The 26,964-nt window shown below is 50.7% G+C and overlaps 10 protein-coding genes across 10 annotated transcripts; 3 read left to right on the top strand and 7 right to left on the bottom strand.

Moving 5' to 3' along the window:
- Nucleotides 1-545: 545 nt before the first annotated feature.
- On the bottom strand, nt 546-2,765 carry CweA (uncharacterized protein; the record flags this gene model as incomplete). Its single annotated transcript, XM_058453760.1, is given in 3 exon segments — nt 546-1,697; nt 1,709-2,647; nt 2,697-2,765. 3 exon segments carry the CDS (start codon nt 2,763-2,765, stop codon nt 546-548), a joined length of 2,160 nt encoding a protein of 719 aa, XP_058307951.1.
- Nucleotides 2,766-4,350: 1,585 nt separating this feature from the next.
- N7498_006697 (uncharacterized protein) lies at nt 4,351-4,878 on the bottom strand (the record flags this gene model as incomplete). Its single annotated transcript, XM_058453759.1, has 1 exon — nt 4,351-4,878. One exon carries the CDS (start codon nt 4,876-4,878, stop codon nt 4,351-4,353), a length of 528 nt encoding a protein of 175 aa, XP_058307950.1.
- Nucleotides 4,879-9,286: 4,408 nt separating this feature from the next.
- N7498_006696 (uncharacterized protein) lies at nt 9,287-12,482 on the top strand (the record flags this gene model as incomplete). The annotated part of the gene is made up of 3 exons (XM_058453758.1): nt 9,287-9,885; nt 9,940-10,998; nt 11,069-12,482. 3 exons carry the CDS (start codon nt 9,287-9,289, stop codon nt 12,480-12,482), a joined length of 3,072 nt encoding a protein of 1,023 aa, XP_058307949.1.
- Nucleotides 12,483-12,828: 346 nt separating this feature from the next.
- zrfC (putative ZIP Zinc transporter) lies at nt 12,829-14,356 on the bottom strand (the record flags this gene model as incomplete). The annotated part of the gene is made up of 4 exons (XM_058453757.1): nt 12,829-13,578; nt 13,630-13,870; nt 13,921-14,073; nt 14,130-14,356. 4 exons carry the CDS (start codon nt 14,354-14,356, stop codon nt 12,829-12,831), a joined length of 1,371 nt encoding a protein of 456 aa, XP_058307948.1.
- Nucleotides 14,357-15,320: 964 nt separating this feature from the next.
- On the bottom strand, nt 15,321-17,180 carry N7498_006694 (glycoside hydrolase family 47 protein; the record flags this gene model as incomplete). The annotated part of the gene is made up of 1 exon (XM_058453756.1): nt 15,321-17,180. The coding sequence occupies one exon, from the start codon at nt 17,178-17,180 to the stop codon at nt 15,321-15,323; it is 1,860 nt and encodes a 619-aa protein (XP_058307947.1).
- A 1,637-nt stretch (nt 17,181-18,817) lies between these two features.
- Nucleotides 18,818-19,780, top strand: N7498_006693 (uncharacterized protein; the record flags this gene model as incomplete). The annotated part of the gene is made up of 1 exon (XM_058453755.1): nt 18,818-19,780. One exon carries the CDS (start codon nt 18,818-18,820, stop codon nt 19,778-19,780), a length of 963 nt encoding a protein of 320 aa, XP_058307946.1.
- Nucleotides 19,781-20,467: 687 nt separating this feature from the next.
- On the top strand, nt 20,468-22,416 carry N7498_006692 (flavin-containing monooxygenase; the record flags this gene model as incomplete). Its single annotated transcript, XM_058453754.1, has 2 exons — nt 20,468-21,122; nt 21,179-22,416. The coding sequence occupies 2 exons, from the start codon at nt 20,468-20,470 to the stop codon at nt 22,414-22,416; spliced, it is 1,893 nt and encodes a 630-aa protein (XP_058307945.1).
- A 67-nt stretch (nt 22,417-22,483) lies between these two features.
- N7498_006691 (uncharacterized protein) lies at nt 22,484-23,389 on the bottom strand (the record flags this gene model as incomplete). Its single annotated transcript, XM_058453753.1, has 2 exons — nt 22,484-23,288; nt 23,340-23,389. The coding sequence occupies 2 exons, from the start codon at nt 23,387-23,389 to the stop codon at nt 22,484-22,486; spliced, it is 855 nt and encodes a 284-aa protein (XP_058307944.1).
- Nucleotides 23,390-24,062: 673 nt separating this feature from the next.
- Nucleotides 24,063-25,313, bottom strand: N7498_006690 (putative malic acid transport protein; the record flags this gene model as incomplete). Its single annotated transcript, XM_058453752.1, has 1 exon — nt 24,063-25,313. One exon carries the CDS (start codon nt 25,311-25,313, stop codon nt 24,063-24,065), a length of 1,251 nt encoding a protein of 416 aa, XP_058307943.1.
- Nucleotides 25,314-25,923: 610 nt separating this feature from the next.
- N7498_006689 (uncharacterized protein) lies at nt 25,924-26,252 on the bottom strand (the record flags this gene model as incomplete). The annotated part of the gene is made up of 2 exons (XM_058453751.1): nt 25,924-25,982; nt 26,030-26,252. 2 exons carry the CDS (start codon nt 26,250-26,252, stop codon nt 25,924-25,926), a joined length of 282 nt encoding a protein of 93 aa, XP_058307942.1.
- Between the last annotated feature and the right edge of the window lie 712 nt (nt 26,253-26,964).

Here is a 26,964-nt window from a genome sequence, read left to right as displayed (position 1 = left end):
GTCACGGCGTGGCAGGATGGGATGATGAAGGGATGATATCACGCGAGTTTGGCGGAGCTTGAGTGGGGACTGGATTTCCTCATAAAGAACGGGACTGGGCAAATGATCAGTAAGATGGCAAAAAACGAATCAGGATAATGTAAGTCCGGTTCTTTAAATATCATGTTTGCTGTTCCTCCAAGGTTGATTGACATCACGAAACCGGGGCCACCGCCAACCCTAAGAATTCCTGTGGGGAATGCCCATCATCGGGGTCGACGTTTCGGGAGACGTACCAGCCAATGAGAACCAATATGGCAATAGTTTATAAACTTCATCCTAATGACTATTGCTCTACGCGAAAACGGTTGAAGAAAGGAAATCAAATCATATTTCAAGTAAATACTGGTGACACCTCATTGAAAAACGACATTCAACATTAAGAGGCAATCAACGCAAAGAAAACCCATAGTTATACGAAAGGAGAAAAAATAGGAAAGTAAGATTGAGACATAAAACGATCGACAAGAGTACTTCAGACTCTAATATCGCACCATTCCAATGCTCTACAGAATGAATGCGAGAACACCCATCAAGGCAGCAGCAGCGGAAACAATGCCACCAGATAGACGAGCAGCGTCACCAGTGAACATGACGCCTTGGGAAGGAGTAGCCGAGGCTGAAGGGGTGAAGCTGTGCATGGCATCGACATCGCTGGGCATGATCATTGTGGCCATGGAGGACGAGGGGGTGGCCGCAGGAACCTGGACGGGGATCATAGAGTAGGCGGAGCTCGCGGGGGCCTGAACGCTGTTGCTGTAGCCCGGCTGCGCTATTTGGGAAGAATACGGAACAGCCGGCATCGACTCGGCATGCGACGTGGGCATGGCGACGGTCTCGACGACGTGGCTGGGAGAAACGTAGACGGTCTCAGTAGCCTCGACGACGTGAGCAGCGGGGGCAGTCACGGTGTCGGTGACCTGCACAACGTGCTCACTGGGGGTCACGTAGACGGTATGAGTGTCCTGAACAACATGGTCCGCACCGGCCATGGTGACGGTGTTGACATCGTGCACCGTGTGAGTCTCACGGACTACCTGGGTGGCAGTCTTCGTGACGGTTTGAACAATGTTGTGAATCTCGGGAGCGCAGGCCGGGGCCTCCTCGTGCTCAGGGGCCGGGACAACCTCGGGTTCGGGGTGAGGAGCGTGAGCGGGAGCCTCGGGTTCGAGGTCAGGAGCGGGAGCCTCGGGTTCAGGATGAGGAGCGTGGTGCGGCATCCAGGGCATCTCCGGCAGGTGAACGTCGGTAGTATCAGCCTTGATGGCGTGGTTGTCGACGTGGTGCTCGTTCACATTGGAGTCGACATCAACATCGTCGGGGGTACCGAAGTTGATACCATCGTCGTCGCCGGAAGGACCACCTTCAGCTGTGCCACCACCAACGCCGTCGCCAGCTGTGCGCTTCTCGGAGCTAGGAGAGTAGGCACGACGGAAGGGACCCTCGGGGATCACCGGACCTGGGCCACCGAACTCGGGGAAGGCAGGGGGAGGGGGATACACGTCCTTGTTCTTGATGTCAATGGAGTGGTCATCCTTGTAGCTCTCGTCGACATCAGTGTGGGTGTTGACGATGATAGGCATGTTGAACTCTTGGCCCCCATCGTTTCCAGAAGGTCCACCCATGGCAGTACCACCCTGTTCGGGCTCCCAGCCACGCTTGAAGGGACCACCGAAGCCAGGTCGGCCGAACTCCACCGGGGGAGGAGGGGGTAGATATCGGTGTGCTTGAGGTCGATGGAGTGGTCATCCTGGTAGTTCTCGTTCACGTTGGTGTGGAAGTTAGCGTGGATACCGTTGTCAAAGCTGATGCCGTCATCCTCGCCAGAAGGACCCCCGATAGCTGTGCCACCGGCCCGAATAGGGTAAGGGAAGCCAGCAGGTCCATCAAAAGGTCCATCGCCGCCAACAGGTCCATCGAAAGGTCCATCACCGCCAGCAGGCCCATCAAAAGGACCTTCGCCACCACCAGGGCCACCTATGGCAGTCCCGCCTTCTTCAGGAGCCCAGCGCTTCTCGAAAGCTGCGGCAGGGATGTGGTAGTCCTCGGGAGCACTCTGCTTGGCCTCGCGGAAACCAGGTCTGCCGAAAGGAGGGCCAGGGGAGTCGACGAACTCCGGAGGAGGGTGTGAAACCGGCGGGTGAGCGGGAGAGTGTGAGATCGGGGGGTGAATCGGGGGTTGAGCGGGAGGGTAGACATTCTCGTCCTTCAGCTTGATCGAGTGGTCATCCGTGCTCTCCTCGTCGACGTTGGTGTAGAAGTTTCCGACGATGGGCATGTCGAAAACCTGGCCCTCGTCGTTGCCAGAGGGCCCACCCATCGCGGTACCGCCATGAGGCCAGCTGCGCTTGGGTTTAGTGTCGGGTTTAGCCTTGACGAAGGGGCCCATGCCGGGGGCCATGGCAACTCCGTAGGGAATGGGCATTGGCGGGGGCGGGTAGACATCCTTGTTCTTCACTGTGATAGAGTGGTCGTCCTTGCTGAACTCGTTGACATTGGTGTGAGTGTGGACATCGACGGGGAGAGAGTTGAAGCCACCGTCCATATCCGCACCGGACGGACCACCCATGGCAGTACCACCGACACCGGTGCCCGGGTAGTCATTATCCTGTCTTAATGTTAGCTCTGCATTCTACTCGTAGAGCAGCAGAACTTACCATGTGGTCCATGGCCTGGGCAGCAACTGCCAGCAGGGCGATGGGAATCCCACCAACGAAGCCCTTCATTCTGAGGATGTTTGCAAATATTAATGTAGAGGGAAATGTAGGTCGCCGGGAGTTAGATCAAATGAGTGACTGCAAACAAAGCTACGGGAGTAGCAAACGAATGGCGCGTTTAGAAGATGATACTCCCAGAAGCAAAGCGGAAAACTTTCATTTTGGACACGGAGGTTACTAGAGCTTTAGTACTCGCGTTGCATTCATGATGACCATCATAGTCGGCACGATGGAATGCGAGATCATGGCCAGAAACCAGGCCTCACGGGCAGACTAAGGAGCATGATCCCGATCAGAATGTCAGCGAGAATGGAAAACAACACCCAAATCCCGTTGCAGGCCCCTCTATTAGGATAACAGTAAACAAACGCCGAGCCATGTTCGTGTAGACCGTAGTGTTACGACATTCCACGGGTTATGGAAAGCGAACACAGGGGATCGGTATTCACGAGGGAGGCGCACATTGGCCAACCAGAACTTCCCTTTGCTTTGGACATGATCGTCTTTCCGGTGCCACAGGCCCCGGCCAGTTTCATCATGACGGCAGGGGCGTCTAAGTCTAACTGATGAGCTTGGCTTTGCAGGGGTTCAACAATGGCGCAACGCACTCTCCTCAGAGACTGGATACCACTGAAACGGCACCTGGGTGCCACGCTGCGCATAAATTCCGAGTGATGTCAGGTGCGATCAACATCATGAACGACCATCCGACCACTGGAGTCTTGCACTGCCCAAGAGTAAGCCCATGGCTTGTGTTTATGGGAGATGGATTTCACCGGCGACACGACATGCAGGAACGGCACCATTGTACAATCTGTAATGGCACGAATCCCAGGCTACAAAAGGCTCATGACACATGGCCAAGACTACAATGACTACTAGAGTCATATAAGAAGAGAATGTATCCCGTCTTCGACATTCCCCTCCCATCGCCCTCACTGAAGAGGACCCAACGGGAGGCGAACTTCCTATCGGGGAGATATTAATCTCCAGAACCGATCGCTCCCCGGAGGAAGCGAAGGCAACACATCGCCGTGGTAGACGTCCGAAGACAGGACGATGGTCGTGGCAGGTTCCGTTACTTTTTGATGAAGAAGAAAAGAAGCCCGGGCTGAGAAAAATTTGGCGCCTTTTGTAGGTGGTGTGGGTCACGTGGTCGGCCCGTATTTGTTCCAGCTCCACCGGTTTTCCTCGTCTACGCTAGCGTTCTCTACTCCCCTATTTACCTCTGCGGTTCTCGAGTGGATCTACGACATATTCGTGTCTGTGAATCGTATTCGAAATACAGCAGATGCGATCATAGATAACTGTACAATGCGGTGTGGCCGTGTCCCCGTCGTCCTCTCCAATAGGATCGAGGCGGGCAGGACTCGTCCAATATACACCACGTTCAAGTCTTTACCCACGAAACTCCATATTACAATGGCGTATACCATATTCTCTCCAAGGAAAAGTCTACCAGAGACATCTCAAGGTCTCCAGTTTCAAACGAATGGCCGACCGCATGGTCCCCACGTTCCCAATAGCAAGGCGACAAGGATCTGTCCAGCGTCAGATCCTGTTCATCTTTTAATTGCTCGCAGAAACTCACAAATCACCCTCCCATAGCCGTCTGCTCGGCACTGCTTCTCCAAGCGGCCCCTCCCACTGCAGCCGTGATGCCCAAAGCGATGGCGATCATGCTTCCCACCGTCACCACAGCCACGATAGCCTTCAAGGCCATTCTCTGGCGAGTGGTCAAGGACCGCATGCATGAGCGAGGCGGGCTCTCTTGCTTCTCCCACAGCTTTGATCGTCTCGGACTGTCATTCCGTAGGGCTAAGTAAGGGCCCGCATTTTCAATGTCTCTCAGATGAGTGCGGGTGCGAGGGGCGGTAGACTTTGGTTCAAAGGTGATCTGCTCGTAGGACAGCGTGGGAGATCCATGGCGATAGAAAGGCGAGTATGGCTTGGCCCCGACGTGCGGGTCAAAATCCTGCGAGCGAGCCTCATTGTGGAGGGAAGGACTGGACTGGATAGAACACGAAGACGAGCGAATCCTTGGTGTTGAGGGCTTCTCATCGTTGCTCTTGACGGACGCGGCCACCTGGGCCCCAATCACCCCGAGCCCATGCAGACTCATTATGCAGGTGCCCGTTGGGGTGGAATGGTTGCTCCAAATTAGAGGAGCCGGGATAGTGACCTCTTCAGTTCAGTGGTGGAGGATAGCGACCTTCTCAGGCTTTGACGTTTCGACTGTTTGGTTTCTTCAGTCGGTTCGCTTGTCTTTGGGGGCCGTTGTTGCTGAAGGGCCTCGGCTAGTAACGTCTTCAATTCTGAAGTGGAGGACAGCGACCTTCTCAGGGTTTGACGCTTCGATGACTTGGTTTTCTCGGTCGGTTCGCTCTTTCGCTTTGGGGGTCGTTGTTGGTGAAGGGACTCAGCGGGAATGGCGACAGTTGGGACACCCCCGTACATAAACAATGCCGTGTCAAGCTGGAATGCGCTCCAAGCCCAAGCGGATCGCGGTAGTCTCATCGCTCGTCCGATGACGAAACCAACAGAAACGAACGAAGAGTACCAGATATGGCCGGATTTGGGGTGTTTGTATGTGCGGGCTGGGAGCTCTTGTGGAAGACTAGAGAGAAGCTCGCGCCCTTCCTTTTTTTTTTTTTTTGCGCAGACTCCACGGGCCTGGCTGATCCGTATTTTGTAGAATGAATACGCGCTACCCTACGCCAAGGGGAGCAGCCCCTGTTGTGAACTGAAATGCTGTTTTGCTGGGATGCAAGGTTGTTGTTTGACCATTTTGATTTCATCCCTAGCTTGCGCATCTCGTGCCACCTTCGACCAACATTCCTTGGCTCTCCCCTGTCTATCAAGAATTAAATACCCCTGCAGGACATCGAGCAACCTTATTGGCGGTAGGCTGCATACCTCGCATGCCTCGCAGTCGATCTCCTTCCTCTCCCTCATCCCATATTCCATATTCGTGTCAGGCAAACTCTCCCATTATTGACAGCATCCCACCCTCGCTCAGGTACTACCTACAGGGGTTATCTCTGCCAATAATTACGCCGGTCGGGCCCAATTTCCCTTCACCCAGGGGGCGAGGTCTTGGCGGAGAATCTCTCGCCTGCTCCCCTGACACGATCTAAGACATCGAAGAGCGACTCTGAGAGTAATGACGCCGATTAGCTGCCCCTGCGTAGGATCCTGTTTTTCGCATGGAAATATGGTGTGCCACGTTATACGGCACGGCTTATGACCTATTTATCTTTTCGAATGCAAAACCGATGATTGCCGCCATCTAGGTTGACACGGACGGCGAAAATCAGAAGGTGAATTAAAATCACTACATTGTAGACTAAAAGCTGAATAATTTTCTGTCTTTTTTTGGGATTTTGTTTCCTCAGAGTATCATGGGTGTAGTTGAAAAACACCGTACAAAAAACTGTAGCCGCAGCCCCGGAGATCATCTCGAGCCTTGGTTCTATAGGTACCAAGGTATTGACTGACTACGTATGAATTTCAAAACTATTTCGTGGTTAGTTTCTCATATCTATATGCCAGTAACCTTGTACATATGGTGCCAATCACCTCGAAGTTGATGTTCTACCAGAGCTCTAACATATGTTTGGGCGATCTATATATCCTGGAACCTGAGGACAGCCGCATCAAAACTGACACAAGACCTGAACCCTCTACGCACCCGATTTTACCAAATACTGGATTCTGAATTTTAATTTTGATAGTCGCAGTCTAATTTACCCTTTTCATCACCTAAAGCATTAGGTTAATGGGGCGTGCAGTCGGACACACTTTGGAATCGATATCGGGCTTGCCGTTGGGAAGGCATTTGTGGGCCCACATCCCCCACAGGCTTCAAACCCTGAACTAGGAAAACCTCATCTCACCCCGACCGGAGAAACCAAACGTGATTGATGTACAAATAATATGATTTCTGCGAGCATTTGAACGTGTTCGTTACCCTGCAAGAGCCCAATTACCGAGATTCATCTGCGCATAGTGGACAATGCCGTCATACTTTTAGACTTCTAGCGTTGATAATTACAAGCTAAAAATAAACCTCCGCATACACACGGAAAGCAGTATTCCCAATCAGACTGCTGTGGCACGCAATAACTCATGGCAGTGTTCACAAGCCCAGGTGAGACGCTGTTGACACGAATTCCATATTGCGACCACTCCGTGGCGAGAGTATGGGGCAAGTGTTGAATACCGGGCTTCGACGCGTCGGAAGGGGTGGATGGCACGCGCTGGAAGAAGTCAGCCGATACGATTGGGATCGAAGGGGTCCAATCAGGAAACGAAACACAATCTTTATTCTGGCGCTACGAGGCCATGAAGACCGTGAACATGATCGCCCCCTTGATACCAAGCTTGATGAATGTTCGGTGGCACAGCCATGTAGAATGCTCCACAAAACTGATTCATTTCTGTCAACACCGACAAGCACCGGCAAGTCACAGAGTCGCAGTTACCCACGTTTACATTGAAAAACGCTTCGTTTTCTTCGGTCGTGAAATCCAACGATGCCTTATGGTTTGTTCGTCCCGCATTCACGACCATTCCATGCGGCGCCCAAGCCTTCAGTGGACCACAATCCGGTCTACCGCGTCCGACATGTTGGCCTCCTGCGTTAAATCAGCTTTGAGCACGAGGATTTTGGTAGGAAAGCGCTTAGTAATGGCTTGTAGATCAACCTTTATGTTGTTGCCTCTGCCGACGGAGTAAACTTTAATGCGCTATTGACAAGGCAGTATTCTGCAATTACTAGTCCGATGCTTCGGTTGCACCGGTGACTGTAGGGTCGGGATTTGGACTTTGTATCCTATTTTAGCGAATGCGGGTTCGTTGTTATTTACTAGCGATGGTATTAGACTCCAAGGCGATCTTAGTCTGGGGCTCCGAGGGAGCTGAGTGCGGCGGGATGGATGGCATGATGAATCCCTGAATTTGTTACTTTGAAAATTTAGTTTTTAGTAGTTGGAAATTATACGCATATCCTCGATATTATTGCTGAAAGCCTTGAATTATTATACGTCAAGCCAGCTGCTCGGACTCGGGGCCGTTTAAAGGGGATAATGGACTCGAGCCGAGGACATTGCCCGCAAGAAGTTCATCCAAAAACAATGATGCTATTAAATCCTTTAGAAGGGCACCAACCTCCAGTAGGTTTTGTGTATTATGAACAGATCCACAGACTACGAGCCGAAGAGTTTGGGGTGCTGGATCTAAGTGGTCTATTTGCATGGGTAGTGAGAACTTGAGTTACGATATATATCTTCCGCTGGTTCCGTCCAAGGTTCTCCGTGTGTTATTCAATACATATTCACATTACACTCATCACCGTTATCATAATCGCCCCAAAGGTTTTTGAGGTCTTCCACTCGCCATATGAATTCCCATCACTTTCGGGAATTGACTGACACGAATACAAGAATGCCGTGACTTTCGTTCGAAAAGCACACCGAGCGTTTGAGCGCAGAGATAGACGGGATAATTGGCGTATGTGTCGAAGTTGCTTTTGGCGGATGAGAGGACTATGCAATGCTTCGTACGCTGAGACCGGACGGAAGACATTATTGCTAAAGTCTGCTGGATAAGAGAATTCACTTTGATCGAACAAAAGTGACGGACCGGCCTGATATGATTCCGTGACAGATGAATGAACCCGAGTACTGTGGGTCAGACCTCTCAGCGCGGTGAGATCATCTTATCACATATTCGAGTAGAGGGAGTAAAATTACCTGAACGGGAGGTTTTAAGTGACGTGTCCGTCCAGGCTGATTCTTTACTCGGCGACTTTCCGTTGGTCGGGCCCCGAGTCTCGCGATGCCGTGTGGAGATTCACTTGTGGGGTTTCCTGAGGTATGGTGTGTCCAATGGAAAAAGAAATTGCCAGTCTGAAAGAGCTCGTCCAGTCCCGTTGTTAGATGGCTCTGCTTCATTATACCTTTATGTTGAGCCGCTACCGGCGCGGGGTCGGAAGGGTCTTTCGTGTCCATGGTGGATGATAAATTCTAGATGATTGCTTCGAATCACGAAAATAGAGAAGTGGGAGTATGAAGACTAGAAGGCACGCAGATGCGGGTATTGCGGAATGAAAAGTGAAACGAGAAGGGGGATTCAAGTGGCTATAAAATTCACGAGTAATTCCTGGTAACTCCATTGCCCCGAGCGCGCTTAGTTGCCAAATTATTGCTGTACAGTAGTTTTCGAAATCCCTGACACCTCAACACTCTTACAACTTGATTGCAGGGGAAAATAAAGCCAAAATTCATGAATCTTGATTGGATCATTAAACCAATTCCTTGTCCTCGGACCGCTTCCAAGAATAGACATTGATATAATACGACTTTCGATTCCTGTATTTTTCTCGAAACTGCTGACACGCGCTCACTACAGTGCCCCTCATTTCTTCTTCCTAGACAAACCAGGCTTTCCTCAGAATCCCCACATAGGCCCAGTGCTCCTATCCGTTTCCTTCCCAACGACGAACTTAAACTCAATATCAGTGGTTTAATATGGCAACATTCGGAAAATTGACGGCCGCTCTGATGAGTGCGTCGCAGGAGAACACTCTCGCGTTGGCTAATCTGAACTTCGATTTCACGCTCATGAAGTGGGAAGCCCCTACAGAATATCGAGGCCTTGGGGATTGTTTGTCGACAAAGCGCAAGCGAACCGCTGAGGATGGTCCGTTGCATGTTACGGCTCGGAAACTCAGTGCACTTTTTGAGTCGGAGATTCCTCAAGTTCCGCACTTAATCCGTGCATATGGGAAGCGTAGCTCAGAGATTGCAAAGATGCCTACTATCAATCCACAAGCTAGCCAGTCCACCGGCGTATTTGCGGATTACGTCGGTGCCGATGGTGCAACAATCTGGGCTACTGCAACATCAGGCGAGGGTGCAGTTACCATTCATCTTCTTGCGTGTCTCTTAGCGCGCATTTGGACACGGTCAGAAGCTGTGTCAATATGGAGTGAGCTTGTGGAGACACGGAAAGAGCTCCTTTATCAAAAGACTCACTCTCACGGTTCTTCGTTTCAAATTTCTGACGCAACCGCGTCTCGAATCGACGTCACGAGAGATCAGTTAGCCAGTTGGGACGCTAGCGCGCGGTAAGTAGATAATGTCTACTCCTTTCAGCGGTGCGTCTAGTATCATGTAATTAGTGACTGGAAGGCCGGTCTTATGTATAGGGTGCTGATATGGCTATTTAGTTCCTGGTTACAAGCTGCCGATGAGGCAAAGAGATTGCAGCAAACACAGCTAAAGCTTGTATTAGACAACATCTCGATTCCTGTTAGCACCAAGCCTAAGCTGTACGACGCCATAATTGAGGCATGGAAGGTGGCCATGTGTGCACTGGATAATCTCATTCTTGGGCAGGCTCAGCGAATCCAGAGTGGAGAGGTCCTTTTGGGCCTCTCGTCGTGGCACCTGTACCCTGATCTATCCGTACTGGATGGCAAGCAGCATCACATCAAACAAGGCGATCCGTTGATTAGCTCTGGTGGAATCGTCACGATTGGTTTGAAAAATCGGCCCGAACAACTCGACGAGGGAATATTTTGGTCTCTCCCACTGGCTCATTTGCGATTCTACGGTGACCCGGTCATTGCGACTTGCCGAACGGGCCTCCGCGAATCCCAAATTACCTTCAATCAATTCCAAGCGGTTGTTCTTGGTAGTGTGTTGAGTAGCTGGAACTTCCTAGATCCAAATATTGAACTCCCGTGTGAGATAATAAACATTCTTGGTCGATCATTACCACCAGGTGCCTCGTGCGGAGACCTGGGGTGGCTAGGAATTCTATTCGAAACAACAAAGCTCCTGCAGAATGCCAAGAACCCGGAGAAGGACGAGCTACACCGTCTTGTCCGTTTCGGTCAGAGGCGGTGCGCTGGTTTTATTTCGGATCAGAACGCAAGGCCTCCACCAGTTTTCGGCCTAGCTAACCTTGAAAATGTGTTGTTAGCAGCCATCGATCGCCAGCGAGCAAAAGAATTCCTTCACAACTGGGCAGCTGCTCGTTTTCCAAAGAACATCTTGCAGTGTGCTGTCGTCAGAGACTGGGCAGCAAAGTACCAGAAAGCGCGATATAGCAAATTAATAGCACAAAATGCGAGGCCAAAAAAGAGATCCAGAGAAGGCGTGCTACAGACTAACGCTCATGGAATCTATACTGAATGGCTTTCTGACGATGAACTCGACAGAGATGATGGTCGAGGGTGAGCTTTTGCAATATTTCGTGCCTTGCTTCCAGTATTTAATGTAGTTGTCGCTAATTCTTCGCACTAGATACAACATTGATCAGGATTATGAGGATGACCATGGAGAATATTACGAAAGTCGCACACTTGATACTATATTTATTTCTCCGGAGCCAGATGCGGCCCCCGAGGAATTCCAGTTTCTGTGTGGAATGGAGTCTCTCGGCATTTATGTTCCGACATCAGTCCCGATATTAAAAGGGTTTGTTGAAGAAACACGGTTATTGGATTTTGAAAGGAATGTTTTGCATCTAAGTGATCTTCGGGCCTGGTTCAGGAGCGGATCGGTGGACTTTAGGGTCGTGGCACGGAAGTTACAATCCACAACTCAAATTCCACGATACCAGAACTACTTCGACTCCTTGAGAGCTTTCTCCAAGGCTCACGAAATATATTCTTACTTGCCCGGTGCCCGGGTGGATCTCCGACTTACCGACCATTCTATGCGTTCTCAATGGTGGAGCGCGACCACCCGCATACAGGGCAATATGTCTCTTGGAAGAACATTTAGTTGCATTGCTTTGTTTGAAACCGGCTATCTGGATATTGATCCGGACTCATTCAAAGATGCCTTGGCGATCTGTTGCGATAATTCGATATTCGTTGCATCCCTGTTACTCCGCGACCCACTGGAAGAGGCTGCGAATACACACGAAAATGTTTGTCGCATCACGGGAAATATTGGAAAACCTGGCTTTGCTATCTTGATTCCACCGTCAGATCCCAAAATTAAGAAAATTGATTATTCCTCATGGAAAGCCATCGATCATCAACCATTTGATGGCCGATTGCTTGATAGCTTTTCAGCTTCATCGTTACATCTTTCACTTACTGGATATGAGCTAGCATTGGATGTCGGCCATCGTGGGGCGCGCGATCACGACTGCATTTTTGTTGAGACTGCGATATCGCTAATCGACAGTGGGGAATGGATGGCGGATCTAGATATAATAAAAGCCCAGTCAAACTGGCAAAAGGTTCATTCCAGGGCTCATTTGTGTGATCATGATCAGAATTACCCACCTGGCATTAGTCTCGATGATCTGGGATTCTTGACCTCGGCAGATAATTGGTTTGACCTTCTGGATCGCCCTTTGTCCCATTGCATTGTGCGTTCCCGGGGTAATACGATGGCGCGACTCGCCGCTGCCAGCATTGCGGTGCAGAAGGGATACAAATTCAAGATTCTCTCAACTAAGGCTTGTTTGACATGCGTTTCTTGGGAAATCCATGCCGCGATACAGGAGGGAGATAATTCTAATGATGAGGCCGAGGGATTGAACGACGATCAATCACATGAAACTGATCATGAAGAGTCGCCAATACATGACTTCCAGCATCTCCTCCCTTCCCTGTTTCCTGGCCTTGAAGCAGAATCCTTCCAATTTAATTCTCTTGAGCCAAGATCTTCTGAAAATCGGCGAATTGTTTTCATATGTTGAAATGACTTACGTCACAAGAATGGATGATAAAATTCTATTGGAATAGAATAACAGGCTCAAATATTCATTGGCATCTTTTTGTGCATTGATATTGTCATAGTGGAAATGAACAAATGGGGGCGCTTTACGGCACTCCTAGCATCTTGGGGAGGGCATCTTCGGAGTTGCCAATCCGCAGTGATAATCTGGCCGGACATCGCGAACATCGCGAATATTTAATGTGGTCTCTCTGTTATGATAATTCCGGGGTACCTTGTACCAATACCTAGCAGTAGGCCGGGGGGTGGGCGCGTCTTCAACAGTGGGATATTCGCTCCAATCGTATAGTATCGAGGATCGGCGCAGCTCACGCCCATTTACCAAGTAGCCCCATCAAAACGAGCCCTGTCACCAGAGACAGTCCTCCAGTCAACACTTTTGTTAGATTAGCATTCAACATCTCGCCTCCCTCAATCACCCAGTCTCGTGCCCACATGTCGACAACGCCAACCCATACAAGGATACCCGCAGATAGCGCGTCCAAAGTTCCCAGAGCCACTAAAGTACTTTTCTCATTCCCATTGAATGTGTGCAGCACTCCCAGTCCAATCGCCATGCCTATGGGTGTGATCAAAGCAAATATTCCTGCCATAATCGCTTTGGATGGCAAGATGGCCCCGGGAAGCGTCGCGATGCGAGCACCTAGAGCCAGTCCCTCGAAGAACTGATGGAAGACGATCACCACCAAGAGCGTTTTGTAGAAAGAGTCACCGGCGACTACCAGAGTTAGGCCGATGAGAATGCTGTGGAATATAACACCGGCTTCCATGACAAGTACAGAAAACTTGGTGTCGGGCTTTGTGGGATCGTGTGGTGCACCGTGCGAGTGCCCGAGATGGGCCAGTGTGGCTTGCGGAGGAGGTGCGTCCTTGTGAGGAGTTTCATGGGTCTCTTTTGTGCATTCTTTACTCTCACGAGCAGCAATAACGCGGTGACCGATATACTCGAATAAAAAGGCAAGAAATATGCCGGCCATGACGATGGCGGAAGTAGTGGCTTCGTAATCGAGCTCGCCCATACATTCGTTGGTGAACATAAGGTTTGCATGCGTGTATAACTGATACATGTCAGTTTTGAATAACAGAAGGGTAAACTCTTTCCAACATACGTGGACAAAAGCAGTCGCGAGGATAATACCAGTTCCGAATTGTTTGATTACGGTCGAGAAAACAGCATTGACAGCTGCAAATGGAAGCTTCAACAACACAATCGGAGCAAAGACGCCAATTGCACCGGTTACGAGGACCACGAAGAGTGTTCCGATTCGAAGAGGCACGTTGTAGCCTCTAGTCTGGATGCCGCATGATTCGTGGCTGCTTTCTTCCGACTCGCCTTCGCCCACGCAGTGCCTGATATTAAGTCAGCAATCACGGAGGGGATTCGGACTCTATGTACTCACTCAACACCGGCATGGAAATGGCAGTTTGTCTTTGCTTCTCCCTCGGACTCCTCGTGGCTATGACTATGCTCACTCTCTTCATGTTCAGTATCAGTATGATCTGCTTCCTCTTCCACGATCAAAGCCTCGTTGCCATCTGTATCCATGCAGTATCTGCAGAGAAATTAGTATTTAAAGCTGCCAACCATGCACTGTGACTCAAAACTCACGTCTCGCTTCCATGGGAGTGACATCCGGTATATTTGGCTGGGACCCCGCTCGTTGGTGTGGCTGTCGCTGAAACCGAGACTTCCAGACCATTTCCGTCAATGCAATAGATATCCGTTCTATGGGTATGGCAACCCGTGATGGATGTTATTTCAGCAGTGGAAGTTGAGGTCACCGCCAGGGCTGTGGCAGCACTCAGAGATATAAGAAGAGGTCTTAAATAATACATGTCGCATCGAATAGAGTCACCGCAGAGACAAAAATCGACACATAAAAAGAGGAAAACGTGCAGCCAAACAAGAATGTCTGAGATGGAGACGCTGAGAGTAATTCTAACGAGATTAGCTGACTGGGTGCTTTTATAAAATCTGGCAGCTAGGCAGATAATTTCTGGCTACCAGATAATTTGATTCCTACTCGGAGCTTTTCCTACAAGGTCCGTACTGCCAAGTAGATAAGACCCTCCCGACCCTTGCCAAGCACAGAATTCAGCTCCAAATGAGAAGTTTTGACTCGCAGAGTTCTACTTCTACAAGGCTTCTTCTCTCAAGGTCCTCGTTTCCAAGCTTCTTGGCAGAAGGACTCCGCTGAGTTTAGTTCTTGGCACCAGGGGCCTTCGCGCACTTATAGCGGAAGAAAACTCTTGCCAAGAATTATGCTCCCAAGGTACTCTCTTGGCTTTGTTAAAGGGCGACTTATGAACTGAAAGCAGATAATTCTTGATTGTAAAGAATTACCTTAGGTACATGACCGGCCGCTTCATCGGGCTATCGGTGTTGGCACCTTGGCTATGGGCGCTCCTTTGTACATTTCTGAAGTCGCACCTCTCAATTTGCGAGGCACTTGGATGGTTCTAAGAGTAACCAGATTTGTTATCGGAGCAGTAGTTGTGCATTGGATTACCTATGGGACTAATGTTTGGCGGTTATCTGCAAGGTGACGAGGGAAATTTTCGCAATTAGGTCCGGTAGGAGGACTACCACGCAGAGTCAATGCACGAGTCTTGATTGACTAGGGGATAGAGAATAGCAATCAAAAGGAATTTGCCCAGATATTGTATACACTGGTCCAAAACGCCCACGCTAAGTACAATCATTATTATTACATCCGTCAACCACCTTATCGTTGCCGGTTTCCGGGGTTCGTTCCGGCGTTTGTTCACAGACAAGACAGAGAAAATGGCGAGGAAGGTGTTAACTGAACTCAAACGCCTTTTCCATCTCCGCGAGCTGCGGAAGCTTGAGCGGGTGTCCAGCAGAGTTGAAGACATAGTGATCCAGACTCAAAACGTCGGGAGCACTGAACATAAGATAAAAGTATTTCAGAGTCTGCGCCATCCAATAACTCTCCATCGAATCACTGTGATCTGTTTCGCCTTGGTCGTTCGTGACATCAATGATACCCGCATTACCATTGTCAACCTGAGTGGCATTCTGAATATTCTCAAACATCTCCCATGCCGTGTCAAGAAGATCTTCGCGTCCAGTCACACGGTACAAGATGAAAATGCTTTCGATGATTTCCGGTCGCAGGTTATACCGAGTGTCAGGGATAGCGATGAAGCCCCTAGGGATCCGGTGATCCCTGATGAAAACATCGACATCCAGAGACGGATTCGGGTCTATACTGTTTGCTTTCTTCCACACTTCCTGCTTCCAGTGCCACTCATTCCATGGACAACTGGTTTGCGATGCGCACGGGACAACTTCGTATACTTCCGGCATGATCTCCATCGGCATGGCCTGGGATGCCCAGATGCAGCCGTCGACAAGCTTGTTTGCGATCTTTCGGTGGATGGGGATGTTGAAGAGCGCACCGCCCATCGCGAACATGCCGCCCGCAAAGCAGGCGCGGTGGTGAACCTGGGATTCCAGGTGCGTGCGTGGCTTGCCGTTCTGGGTCATGGTAACTCGCACAGATCCAGGGACGAGGATATCTTTTCCCTCTACATTCATCGGCCGGAAGAGACTGTGACTTGCCGCAGTGCGAGTGGCTTTCTCATACATGGTCCGGTACATGGAATAATGGCCCCCTAGCATAGCATATGCCTTTGGCAGAGTCTTGTAAAGAGAGTCGGTTTCAGGTCCCATGGTAAAGAGGTCACCGTCTGTCAATTCTGCTCGAGCGTTGAGAGCCACGGGCCACATTCCGAACAGTTTTGACAAATCCTGCAGTCGTTCCAGTCTAAACATGACCTGCTGCGCCGCATTGAAATACTTGTGGTCACCAGTTATTTGAGACAATCTCGTGAATTCCAAAATGAAGGAGCCGAGCTCAGACGCAGATGCCACTTCTTCCGCCAGTTGTTCCTCTTGGCGCGCAGCTCTGTGCAAATCCCAGTGTGTGATGGGCATGCGATTCGGTGTATCGAAGGCAGCAAAGAGCATGTCACCAACATCGATGGCCTTATCCAGGAGTCGTCGATCGCCGCTCAGATCGTACGCTGCCAAAAGACCTCCAAGATGGCGAGTGTTGATCTCGGCGGTGTTGACATCCGGCGACAAGGTATCTTGATATCGGATTTGAGTTACGGCCTCTACAGCCCTGTTGAACTCATCGCGCATTCCCATAATCCATAGCGTATCTAGATTATCCACCAATGTTGTGCCCCAGCCCCCAAGTCCATTTCGTGGTAGTCCACTCACGGGCGCGAGTTCGTCCGTCTCCCATGCCAATTTCTTGTAAGAATCCCAGCACCGCTCAAATACTTCACGTACTGCTGACTTTCTATCCTGTTGGTACCACAGTTTCATGTGAGAAACGCGTAGAGACCCAGATTGGAGTTTGGGAAGGTCTCGGGACCGTCTTGGTAACACCTCCATGACAGCAGGAGGAAAGCGCAATGGCAGATTTCGCCATGCAAATTGGGCGTTTGTTTCATCTTGCGGGTGATTGTCGGGATTCTCAGGAATATCAGGATTCTCAGGGGACTCTGGAGTTACGATCGGTGAAGGGAGGTTGACATCTGACCCAGATCGAGTGCGCCTGTATAGCAGAAGTAGCACAAGGGCCGCCAGGAAGCAACCCAGCAATTGGCGTCTGGCCCGACTCATCGCGAATGCAGAACAGTCTTCAAGGCCTTCACTTCGGCATCTTAAGACGGTGCCATGGGATAGGATCAAGGGGAAGATAGGAGGCAAGCCCCCCGCCAGGAACCAAGCGGAGCAGGGACATAACCACTGCACTCTTCGTCAGCCTTGCCAAGAAAAAGTTGATTGACTCAGGAGTGGCTCCATGAGTGGCTCCGCGAGTGGCTCAATGAGTGGTTGTCTCCGAAAATACTGCGGGCTGACGACGCTTTCTTTCGGATTTAGTGGCGGGTGAGCTTAGATTAGTGGGTGGGGCATGCACGATGGGGCTTTCGGGCTTTCCCATGCATGAATCGCCCTGGTCTAGACCGGGCACGGCCTACTGTAACTGTTTAATATGGCTTGGATTGTTAGACGGAGCTTTAAGAGGTAAGCTTCCCTCCTGACGGTCTTTAATCTAGACGATCTTTAAGTTTGACCAAAGTAACACAAAGAGCATGTCTAGATGAGAATAACGGAAAACTTGGGCCCAATTGAGGGTGAATCACGTTCTGCATTGACACGACATCCCTCTCCACAGCGTCGGCATTTAAAGGTGTGGGGCAATGGCAACGCAATATTCGGCGCGCCAGGTACAATCAAGGCACTCAGGACGCGTGCGACCAGAAGAACTCGGCACGCCTCTTAGTGCTCTCCTAGTAACCGTTACCTAAGATTGATTCTAATTAGACCTTCGGAGACACCTTCCTCGGTCGGGTATAGAATACGGGGAGCTCGGGCGGGAAAAAAATCAGACGGCGAAAAAGAAATAATCTTGCATCATCCGTGAATCGAACACGGGCCTCGTCGATGGCAACGACGAATTCTACCACTAGACCAATGATGCGACTTATAGAAGATGATCGAGATTTACGAATATAAGCCACAAATTGAGTCAGACCGGAAAACAAATTGCCCAAGGCCAACCCATGGAGCCAATACCTCCGCATTATCGTTGATTTAACCCACATCCTGATCTGTTGATATATATAGATAGTTCGGCCTTGGTATAAGCTACTGAAGTGTTTTAGACTTCATTTCAGATAATTTCAAATTGTTTAGCTAGATGAATATTCACTTAATGACACGTATTTTTTGACAATTCAAATTTCTTTACACTTCATTATCTAGAGTAAATCACATGGGTCTCCAGGGCTACAGTGCTGTTCAATTTCCCTTGTAGTGACTGAAACAATCACTAGCAGTAAGATAATCGGGGTATCTTGAGGTACCTTGCCCGTTGAGTCTCCTGGTCTTCCAGGCTCCAGGCTTGCAAATGCTTCTTTCACCTTTTCCTTTTCCTTAGAAATCTCCCACCTGAGCAAAAAAAGACACTTATCCCTCTACTCATTTTTATGGCAAGTCGGCATAACAAGCTGTTACTCTCTATCTGTGACATCGTGGACAAACCTAACTTCTCCATTCTCGGATCTGCTACTCAGTAAGCTGTTTCCGCACCACCTCTTCTCAAAACTCCTCATCTCGCACCCAGAAAAGCTTCAAGAGCAATCAATGGATTACCGATTAGCTGACCTGAGAATTTCCTTACTTGCAGCCTGATCATCATCATACTCTCACTTCAAAGTCAACAACCAACCTTTCAACATTACGGTCCGCTCACGATGGCAAAGACCAAAAGACATACACACAAGCAAAAGAGGACCAATATCACAGAACATGCTGACTTTGAGGATGGATTTTCGATTGAGGATTGGCTTGATCTTACCCCGGGGGACCAGGAAAACGACCTCATTGCAACATCGCCGGCATCATTGGATCCCACAACCCTGCCCGAGCTCACAAAGCAGGACAAAGAATATCTAAGCAAATGTGGGACTGCTGCATTTGTTGGTCTGCCGAAGCATGTCAAGGATGACCGGGCGATGGAACAGTTTCGACTTCGTCTCACTCTTCACTTTTTGTATTTAAGGGGCCTCAGCAAAATCATTCCATCGTCGAGCTCATTCTTAGCGGCAGTCTTCGGCACTGTACAGGATCGGGATGCAGCACTGATAGAAATTAGGAAGATACGGTTTTCTCACCGCCGCCTGGATGTGGACGTGATCGCGCAGCCTTTTGGAGACGTCAAAACTCGGACCTGGACCATCGCAGGGGGTCCAATGGACACACCCCGAGATGTTGCGATAGCGCTGATACGGGAATTTCAACATTCAAACTTTGCCTCAATGTTCCAAGTCGCTGAAGTTGTCACTCATGGTTACCGTGACGGCAATTTCGCAGTTAGATTTGATGACCCTCCGCCTTTCCTAGGCAAATGGATCACCATCAACAACCAAAAGAGGTTGGTGAAACCCCAGCCAGCCCAAATTTGTTCTTTTTGCATGGGGCAGGGGCACGATCTGTGGGACTGCGATCAGTGGGACGAACAAGAGTTACAACATGCGGAAGGAAAATGGATCATCGTTCCGCCCCAGGACGACGTGAAGAGCGACGAAAACGAGTTTGATGATGTTTCCACCAGCGAGAGCGAGATCAAAACTCGGACCGGAGATAAGAGGAGACGTTCTGTTCCTGGATACAAAAGATCGAAGACCTCCAAGGATCGCCAGAGAGATAAGGACTGAGAACTTTCCTGTCTTGTATCTTATGTCCTGCGGCTAAACTCGAGATCAACCACAGGGAATGGAATCGGTGCAAGCACAAAGTTTTACTGGAGCGCCCGCAGAAGCAGAGGGAAGAGAATGATGGACAGGATGAGGATGCAGTGTGACGAGGCCGGCTTATGGCTCGGTTTGCAGATGGAGGATGCGTTTGAGCTTTCTGGTTTTCTACGGCTTTGTGATTTTTTGCATTTGCTAGTCTTCGGTCTCCTCTTAGCAAGTCAAAATTGAAGAATTTCCGAGAAATCGGGCCTCCCCCGGTCAGGTAGATCAAGAAATCCCACAGCGCTCGGATTTGCACCGATGACCTCGAGCCAGCGTGGAGCCCAAACCTAAATCAAAAGAACCCGGAGAATCGCCAGTCCGATCAGTTCTCTACCCAGCATCGACTAACTGCCACGTAACGAGACCAGCTGAGATTCACAGAGCTAGCAACTCCTAAATTCAAGTTTGACAAACCTGCATTGCCCACCTGCAGTGCCTACTTGTCTGTCACACCGGGATTTGGTGGGGAGATCGCTACCCCGTACCCTCGCTGTGTTGTCCGGGTCCAACGTGCGGGGTTGTTTTTAGAAGCAGCCTCGCGCTGAATCCCGAGTCTCTTATTTTCCCTTCCAGTATCTGATTGATTTTATAGAAATTACCGCAAACATGGCAGCCGTCGATGTTGACATCCGCACAGTGGACCAGCTCACTCCATCGCGAGAAAGAGTCGAGCCTGGATCCTTCAACATCCCTCTCGGGTCATTCCCACAAACAAACACCGAGATTCCAGAGGATCCTGACAAGATCGCAACCGTTCTGATCGATCAACTGAACAGCGCTCTGGACAAGAAAGACACGAGCGCCGTGTCTGACCTGTTCATCGAGAACAGCTACTGGCGCGACCACCTGTGTTTGTCTTGGGATTACCGGACAGTCAAGGGACGCGGTGCAATCGCCAAATATGTGACTGGAATTTCCTCAGCCGTTATGGCCAAGATTGACCGCTCGTCTGCCTTGAAGGCGCCTCATAATGGACCCATTGATGGATACGGCGAGGTCCATGGCATTGAGTTCTTCATCAAGGTCACCTCCAATTTTGGATATGGCCGGGGTGTAGTCAGATTGGCCCAGAAGGGAAGCGCGTGGAAGATTTTCACCGTCTTTACTTCCCTGGAGGGATTGACCGGCCACGACGAGGCGGTTACTAGCAACAGACCCATCGGGGTGCAGCATGGCGAACAACAGGGGAGAACTAATTGGAAGGACCGTCGTGTCGCAGACGAGAACTATAAAGTGAAGCAGCCTTTGGTTCTAGTCGTCGGTATGTTTAGGACCAGAGAAATATCCACAAATATGAGAGACTAACCAGCAACACAGGTGCCGGCCAAGGAGGTCTAAGCATCGCAGCACGCCTGAAGATGCTGAACGTCGACACCCTGGTAGTTGACCACGAAGATCAAATTGGAGATAGCTGGCGCCAAAGATACCACCAGCTCGTCCTCCACGACCCAGTCTGGTACGACCACATGCCGTACATGCCCTTCCCATCCAGCTGGCCGATTTTCACACCCAAAGACAAGCTCGCCGAGTTCTTCGAGTGTTACGTCAAGTTGCTCGAGCTGAATGTCTGGACGCGCACTGAGCTGAAATCTTCTTCCTGGGACGAGAGTAAGAAGGAGTGGACGGTCGTGGTCGAGCGCAAGAAAGAAGACGGCACCACCGAGACTCGCACCCTGCATCCGCACCACGTCATCCAGGCAACCGGCCACTCCGGCAAGAAGAACGCGCCAAATTTCAAAGGAATGGAGAACTTCAAAGGCGATCGCATCTGCCATAGCTCCGAATTCCCCGGCGCGAACCCGGATTCGCCTGGCAAGAAAGCTATCGTGATCGGATCCTGTAACTCCGGACACGACATCGCACAGGATTACTTTGAGAAGGGATACGATGTTACCATGGTCCAGCGGAGCTCAACCTGCGTTGTGTCTTCGTCATCAATCACGAATATCGGGATGAAAGGACTGTACGATGAGACCGGACCGCCGACCGAGGACGCGGATCTGTATATGTGGAGTATTCCCCCCGAGCTATTCAAGACACAGCAGATCAAGGTTACGAAATTGATGAACCAGAACGACGCCAAGACCATCGAGGGTCTGGAGAAAGCGGGCTTCAAGGTTGATCGGGGACCCATGGACTGCGGTCTTATGACGAAGTACCTCCAGCGCGGCGGCGGGTATTACATCGACGTAGGCGCGAGCCAGTTGATTGTCGACGGGAAGATCAAAGTGAAGCAGGGACAGGAGATTAGCGAAGTTCTACCGAATGGACTTCGCTTCGCGGACGGATCGCAGTTGGAGGCCGATGAGATTGTTTTTGCAACGGGGTACCAGAACATGAGGACGCAGGCGAGACTCATCTTCGGGGATGAGGTTGCCGATCGTGTGGGTAATGTCTGGGGATTGGACGAAGAGGGTGAGATGCGGAATATCTGGCGTAGGTCCGGTCATCCCGGGTTCTGGTTTATGGGCGGGAACCTTGCGCTGTGCAGGTATTATTCGCGTCTGCTGGCGCTGCAGATCAAGGCACTGGAAGCGGGAGTTGCGAAGTTCTAGCTGGGTTTAATCAATCTACTAGGATCGAGACTACGTATTCTTAGATAGGATTTCATTGATGGTCGTACTAATTGAGCCATCCTTCCTGGTAGGCGACCCAGACGCCCATCGTAAGGGTTTGCGTATACAGCCAGGTTTCTAAGGCTTCGTGGGGATCTCGCGTGCTCGTAGATGATACAGGCTCTGTTAAATCAAGGCATACTTGCAGGTGCTCGAGGATAGAAGTCTTTCGAACGACGATCTCAAACCCGCCCGGCGTCATGGTAGCTATGCGACTCTTCCGCCGCGCTGTTCGATCAATCAAGAGGAGAACAAACTTCGCAGCATCTACCGAACCAGCCGGTGCGTTCTCTTTGCTTCGCTTTTCCCATTGCAGAGTCATTCTGCCAGGGTCGGAGCTATCTCTCTGTTCGTCGTTGATGGTGAATCGGTAACACTGCGTCGATTGAGCGGGTCCCGTTGATCCTGCGCTGACCTGCCAACTACATCGTGCGTCCCGGAAATGAATATCTGATATCGTCTCATCGCTCTGGCACATTGCCGCCACAACATCTTTATGTGGAGGGGCGCTGTCATCATCCTGCTCCGAATTGGAGGGATCTTGCCGTTGCCCGGTCGAACTGGTAACGTACGTCTCATCAAGAGTCGCATACATATCACTCGACCTCAACTTGACCCGTTGATGAAAGTCGCGGGTCAATTTTGATTTGCGGAATGGTGGCTGCCATATTCCCAGTACCGGGACTGGTCTGTGATTCGGAGCAAGTTGTTGGATTTGAAGAAGAAGCTTTGGAGCGAAGCGCAGTGAAGACTTTGGTGGCGGTCGTGCGATCTGGAAATTCGCTTGGATTTTGGTTCGTGTGCGTTGCGCTCTAGATTTCCATTAGACCAGGACAACTGTCGAGTTGGTAAGAGGCGCGTACCGCTCGTCGCTGCCAGTGTCGCTTTCATACTTTACCGACGAGGAGCTCATGGTCGGCTCAGGCCGCATGAAGATCACGTTGCTTGATATCGGCCTGTGGGATAGACTGAAAGGGGGTGGGGTTTTTCCCATTCACCGACTAATTTAATGTCTCGGGAATTCTTATAAATAGTAGTTTGTTCTTGGTCTATACGGGCCGTATTCGTATCTTAAAGGGAAAACGGTTGCACGAACCATGTGGGGGCGCGGGATTAGGGGGTGTCCCACACCGATTCTGAGGCTGTGACATTTTCTCTTGCCCATCGCTGTCATGCAAATGTGTTCCAGACGTCCGGGACTATGATGTATGTTGCGATTGGCTCTCCCGTATAGTCCTTCAGGTGGCCCGGCAAGGCTAGGCTCCAATAATGTCTGAATTGAGAAAGATTTGCGAGGGTGGCCTCGGGAGTCATCATCACACGTGATGGACACAGGGGCCAGCCTCTTGCAAGGCTGGAATTTGATTACTGCCTGGGAAATAGGATCGTATCCGTTTATTCAGAAGGATGAATTGGGCTGAGCCGGGTGGAGCGTTGCGATTGGCGAGCAAGTGCCCCAAAGTGTACAGCCTCAATCCCGCGGCAGAACTTCCGTAGGTTAAAACACGCAAGGCTTACTGCTGGGCAATGAATTGACACCAGGATGCGAAACCGAAATTGAAACCGATTCATTCGATATGCAACATTCACGCGTCCTTGTTCCCCGCGGAATCCCCACGGTCAAGACGGCGTCGTTTCCATCCATGCTCCAGACCAAGAATGCGACCGGTGAATAACCCTTTCATCGTGAGAATCTGAACAGCGAACCACATCACCAATAAAATCAGCAGAAGCGCAGTGGAAACCACGGCGAACGCTGGCGAGTCCATGGTCTTCCCAAACTCCACAGCCGCATTGGTGAAAACGCCCTGCTTACGATGAGCCCTACACACACAAATCGGGGATGGACAGCGCACCCATGGAAAGATGAGCGACCACGCAGCCATCGTGAATCTTGTTTTGCGCCACCCGCCGGGCTGAGCACACAGTGTATGACATATGCTGACAATGGCGAAGCACCACCAGAAGATCCCGTAGCCCCAAGTGAGCAGTCCCAAGAACTGACTTGTATACCCGATCGGCGCGGCTGCTTCCGAAGTTAAAAATGTGCCTCGACTGTATGACGCGAAACTGCCCTCCGCGACGGCCTCGCCCAGTACCTGGAGTGCGAATGCGCCCTGTCCAAATGGCCCGCATACGATCATGTCCTGGTATACGTTATCTGCGGTTGGAGTGAATCGGTCAAAATGCTGCAGTAAGATCAACGTGTCGAATCCGACCGCCAGTGAGAGTCCCGCCCCGATTTGGAGATACGAGATGATGATGACGGGCACCTGGAGGCGTGCGCTGATGTGATCAAAGCGACATAGCACGCCACCCCCGACGGCAGACGTCAGCGACGCGATGAAAGGGAGTAAGATGGCTGGCGGGAGGTGTGATATTCCCGGGGGCTGGAGTTTCAGCTGAACGTAAGGAATGGCCAGACAGGCGACGGTTGCCAGGCCAGCCTGGATCCACCAGAGGACATAAAACGCGACTCCAGCGCGGCTACCATACTGCAACACAGCCAGCTGGATGATTTCATTGTATACAATAGGGATGCTCGCCAGACACGATGTCTCCACGAGGTTTACCCGCAGCTGATGTCGGACGTGTTTTGGGTACACCAGTATTCGGAGGGAGTAGATGATCAGACAGAGGCCGAAGAGAACGATGGCGTATATCCAAACGATCTTGGCGAGGATCATCAGTCCCTTGAACTGGTAATCCAGTTGGTGGAGAAGGATGCAGATGATTCCCGTTCCCTGCGGTATCAAAAACCAGTTGGACGAGAAATTCCACAGCGCGATGGAGAGGGGCCGCCCCGGACGCTGCAGTGAACTTGCTTCATCTGACATTGCCACCTAATCAACTCATCGAGCTTCATCGTAGGGCGATATACCGTCTCATCGCTGGAATAGATCCCGTTTCAGGTTGAGTTCCGAGATCGAATCGCCTTTGACGTCATCACTGCCATTGGACAGCGGATTGGAAACAGCAAACTCAAATCTAGAGATCAAACAAACACGTTATTTCGATCCCGTTTTAGCGATCGATCTCGGAAGCAGAGCCCGTTAGTAGTTGGTCACAGACCATAAGGACCGGGAATCTTGGTATACATAGAGATTGATTCGGTGTTTATGACTCTAATAAATTCCCGAAGATCGATCAAGTCAACAAAGAAAAGAGTATTTCCAAAATGACGAGAGATAAAATGTACCCACGAGGCCTTCCACCCTGTACAGTAGCAAGTGCTCAACGCAAACGTATGTTTGCCGAAATGGCAAAGTATTTCAGACCGCGATCTCCGTTACCGTCCCAAGCCCATTCGCAAAAGGATATGGACGATCGCTGACCGCCGTGGGTCCTGCCCAGTGTTTCCTATCATTCTCCTGTTTCCCGTGCGCCGTGAAATTCCCGTGAGTCGTTGTCGTGAAAGGTTCGTAGAGGTGAGAATGTAAGGGGATCTCACTCGCGGGGCGAGTGAGGGTGAGGATAGACGTAAGCCGATGCATCCTCCGTGGTAACTAATCTGGTTAGCTGCGAACCTATCGACCGGATTGATCGGACTTACGTCGCGATTCGAGATCTATCCGACTACTGATGGATTCTTGCTTCAGGTGGCCGTAGTTCCTGGCTCGTACCTGTCGCATGTAGTGGCCTTGTTCGTAGGTTGGGTTGTAGTGGGCCTCCTCCTCGGCAGGGCTGTAGTGCTTGAAGAGGGCGGCGCCCAGGGCTGTGACGGCCAGGCAGGCGACCAGGACGACCACGATGATAGCGGGGGTGGAGATTCCCATGTCGTAGGACGTGAGAGTATTTTTAAACGAGGAACTTGATCACGCGATTCGGCGATGCGAGATTCAGAGGGGATCAGTTGCAGTTCATAAGTAGAGTGAGAGTGTTCTAGTCAGTGCATCGTGAGTATGGATAGAACCTATCCACAACGGGAGTGTAGAGTGTGGAGAGCTGGAAAGCCCTCGGAGGGAAGATGGCGAGATGCGACGAGGAAGAGAAAAACCAAAGAATTAAGGGCCGGGATGCATGTGCTACATAAAAGAGAGAAAGGCTTACGCCAGCCCGCGGGGGCGATGCCTCACATTTCCCAATCCGATCTGTGTCTCGCTGTTCCGGAGAGTGCGATTGGCCGAGACAGACGCGGGGAAAGCAGACAATCGCTTTGATTTGACCATTTGTCTTCGTGAACCCTGTGCTTGGTGATGGGATCCTGCGGACGACTATTTTCTCGTGTTACTGGGGTTTCGCAGAATACTCCGTAGAGGCTATCCTAAGAGCGAAGAATAGACCAACGCCTTCTTTCGCAGGACAAAGAACCGCCAAAAATAGCATCGCCGCAGTTTTCTCGGTTCCGGGGATTCGCGGGCAAAGCTTGTCGGGAATCTAGCGTCGATTGGCTTGCGGGTGGCCCATTCACAATTGAGAAGCCTACTGTACGGTGGGGCCGTAGAACCGTTCACCTCTACATGTATGATCTGCATGCCGATACCCGGC

Source organism: Penicillium cinerascens, assembly GCF_028974065.1.
Source record: "Penicillium cinerascens strain IBT 15544 chromosome Unknown contig_6_segment0_segment0, whole genome shotgun sequence".
In the NCBI taxonomy this organism is placed as follows: domain Eukaryota; kingdom Fungi; phylum Ascomycota; class Eurotiomycetes; order Eurotiales; family Aspergillaceae; genus Penicillium; species Penicillium cinerascens.
This window is presented reverse-complemented; position numbering and strand designations above follow the sequence as displayed.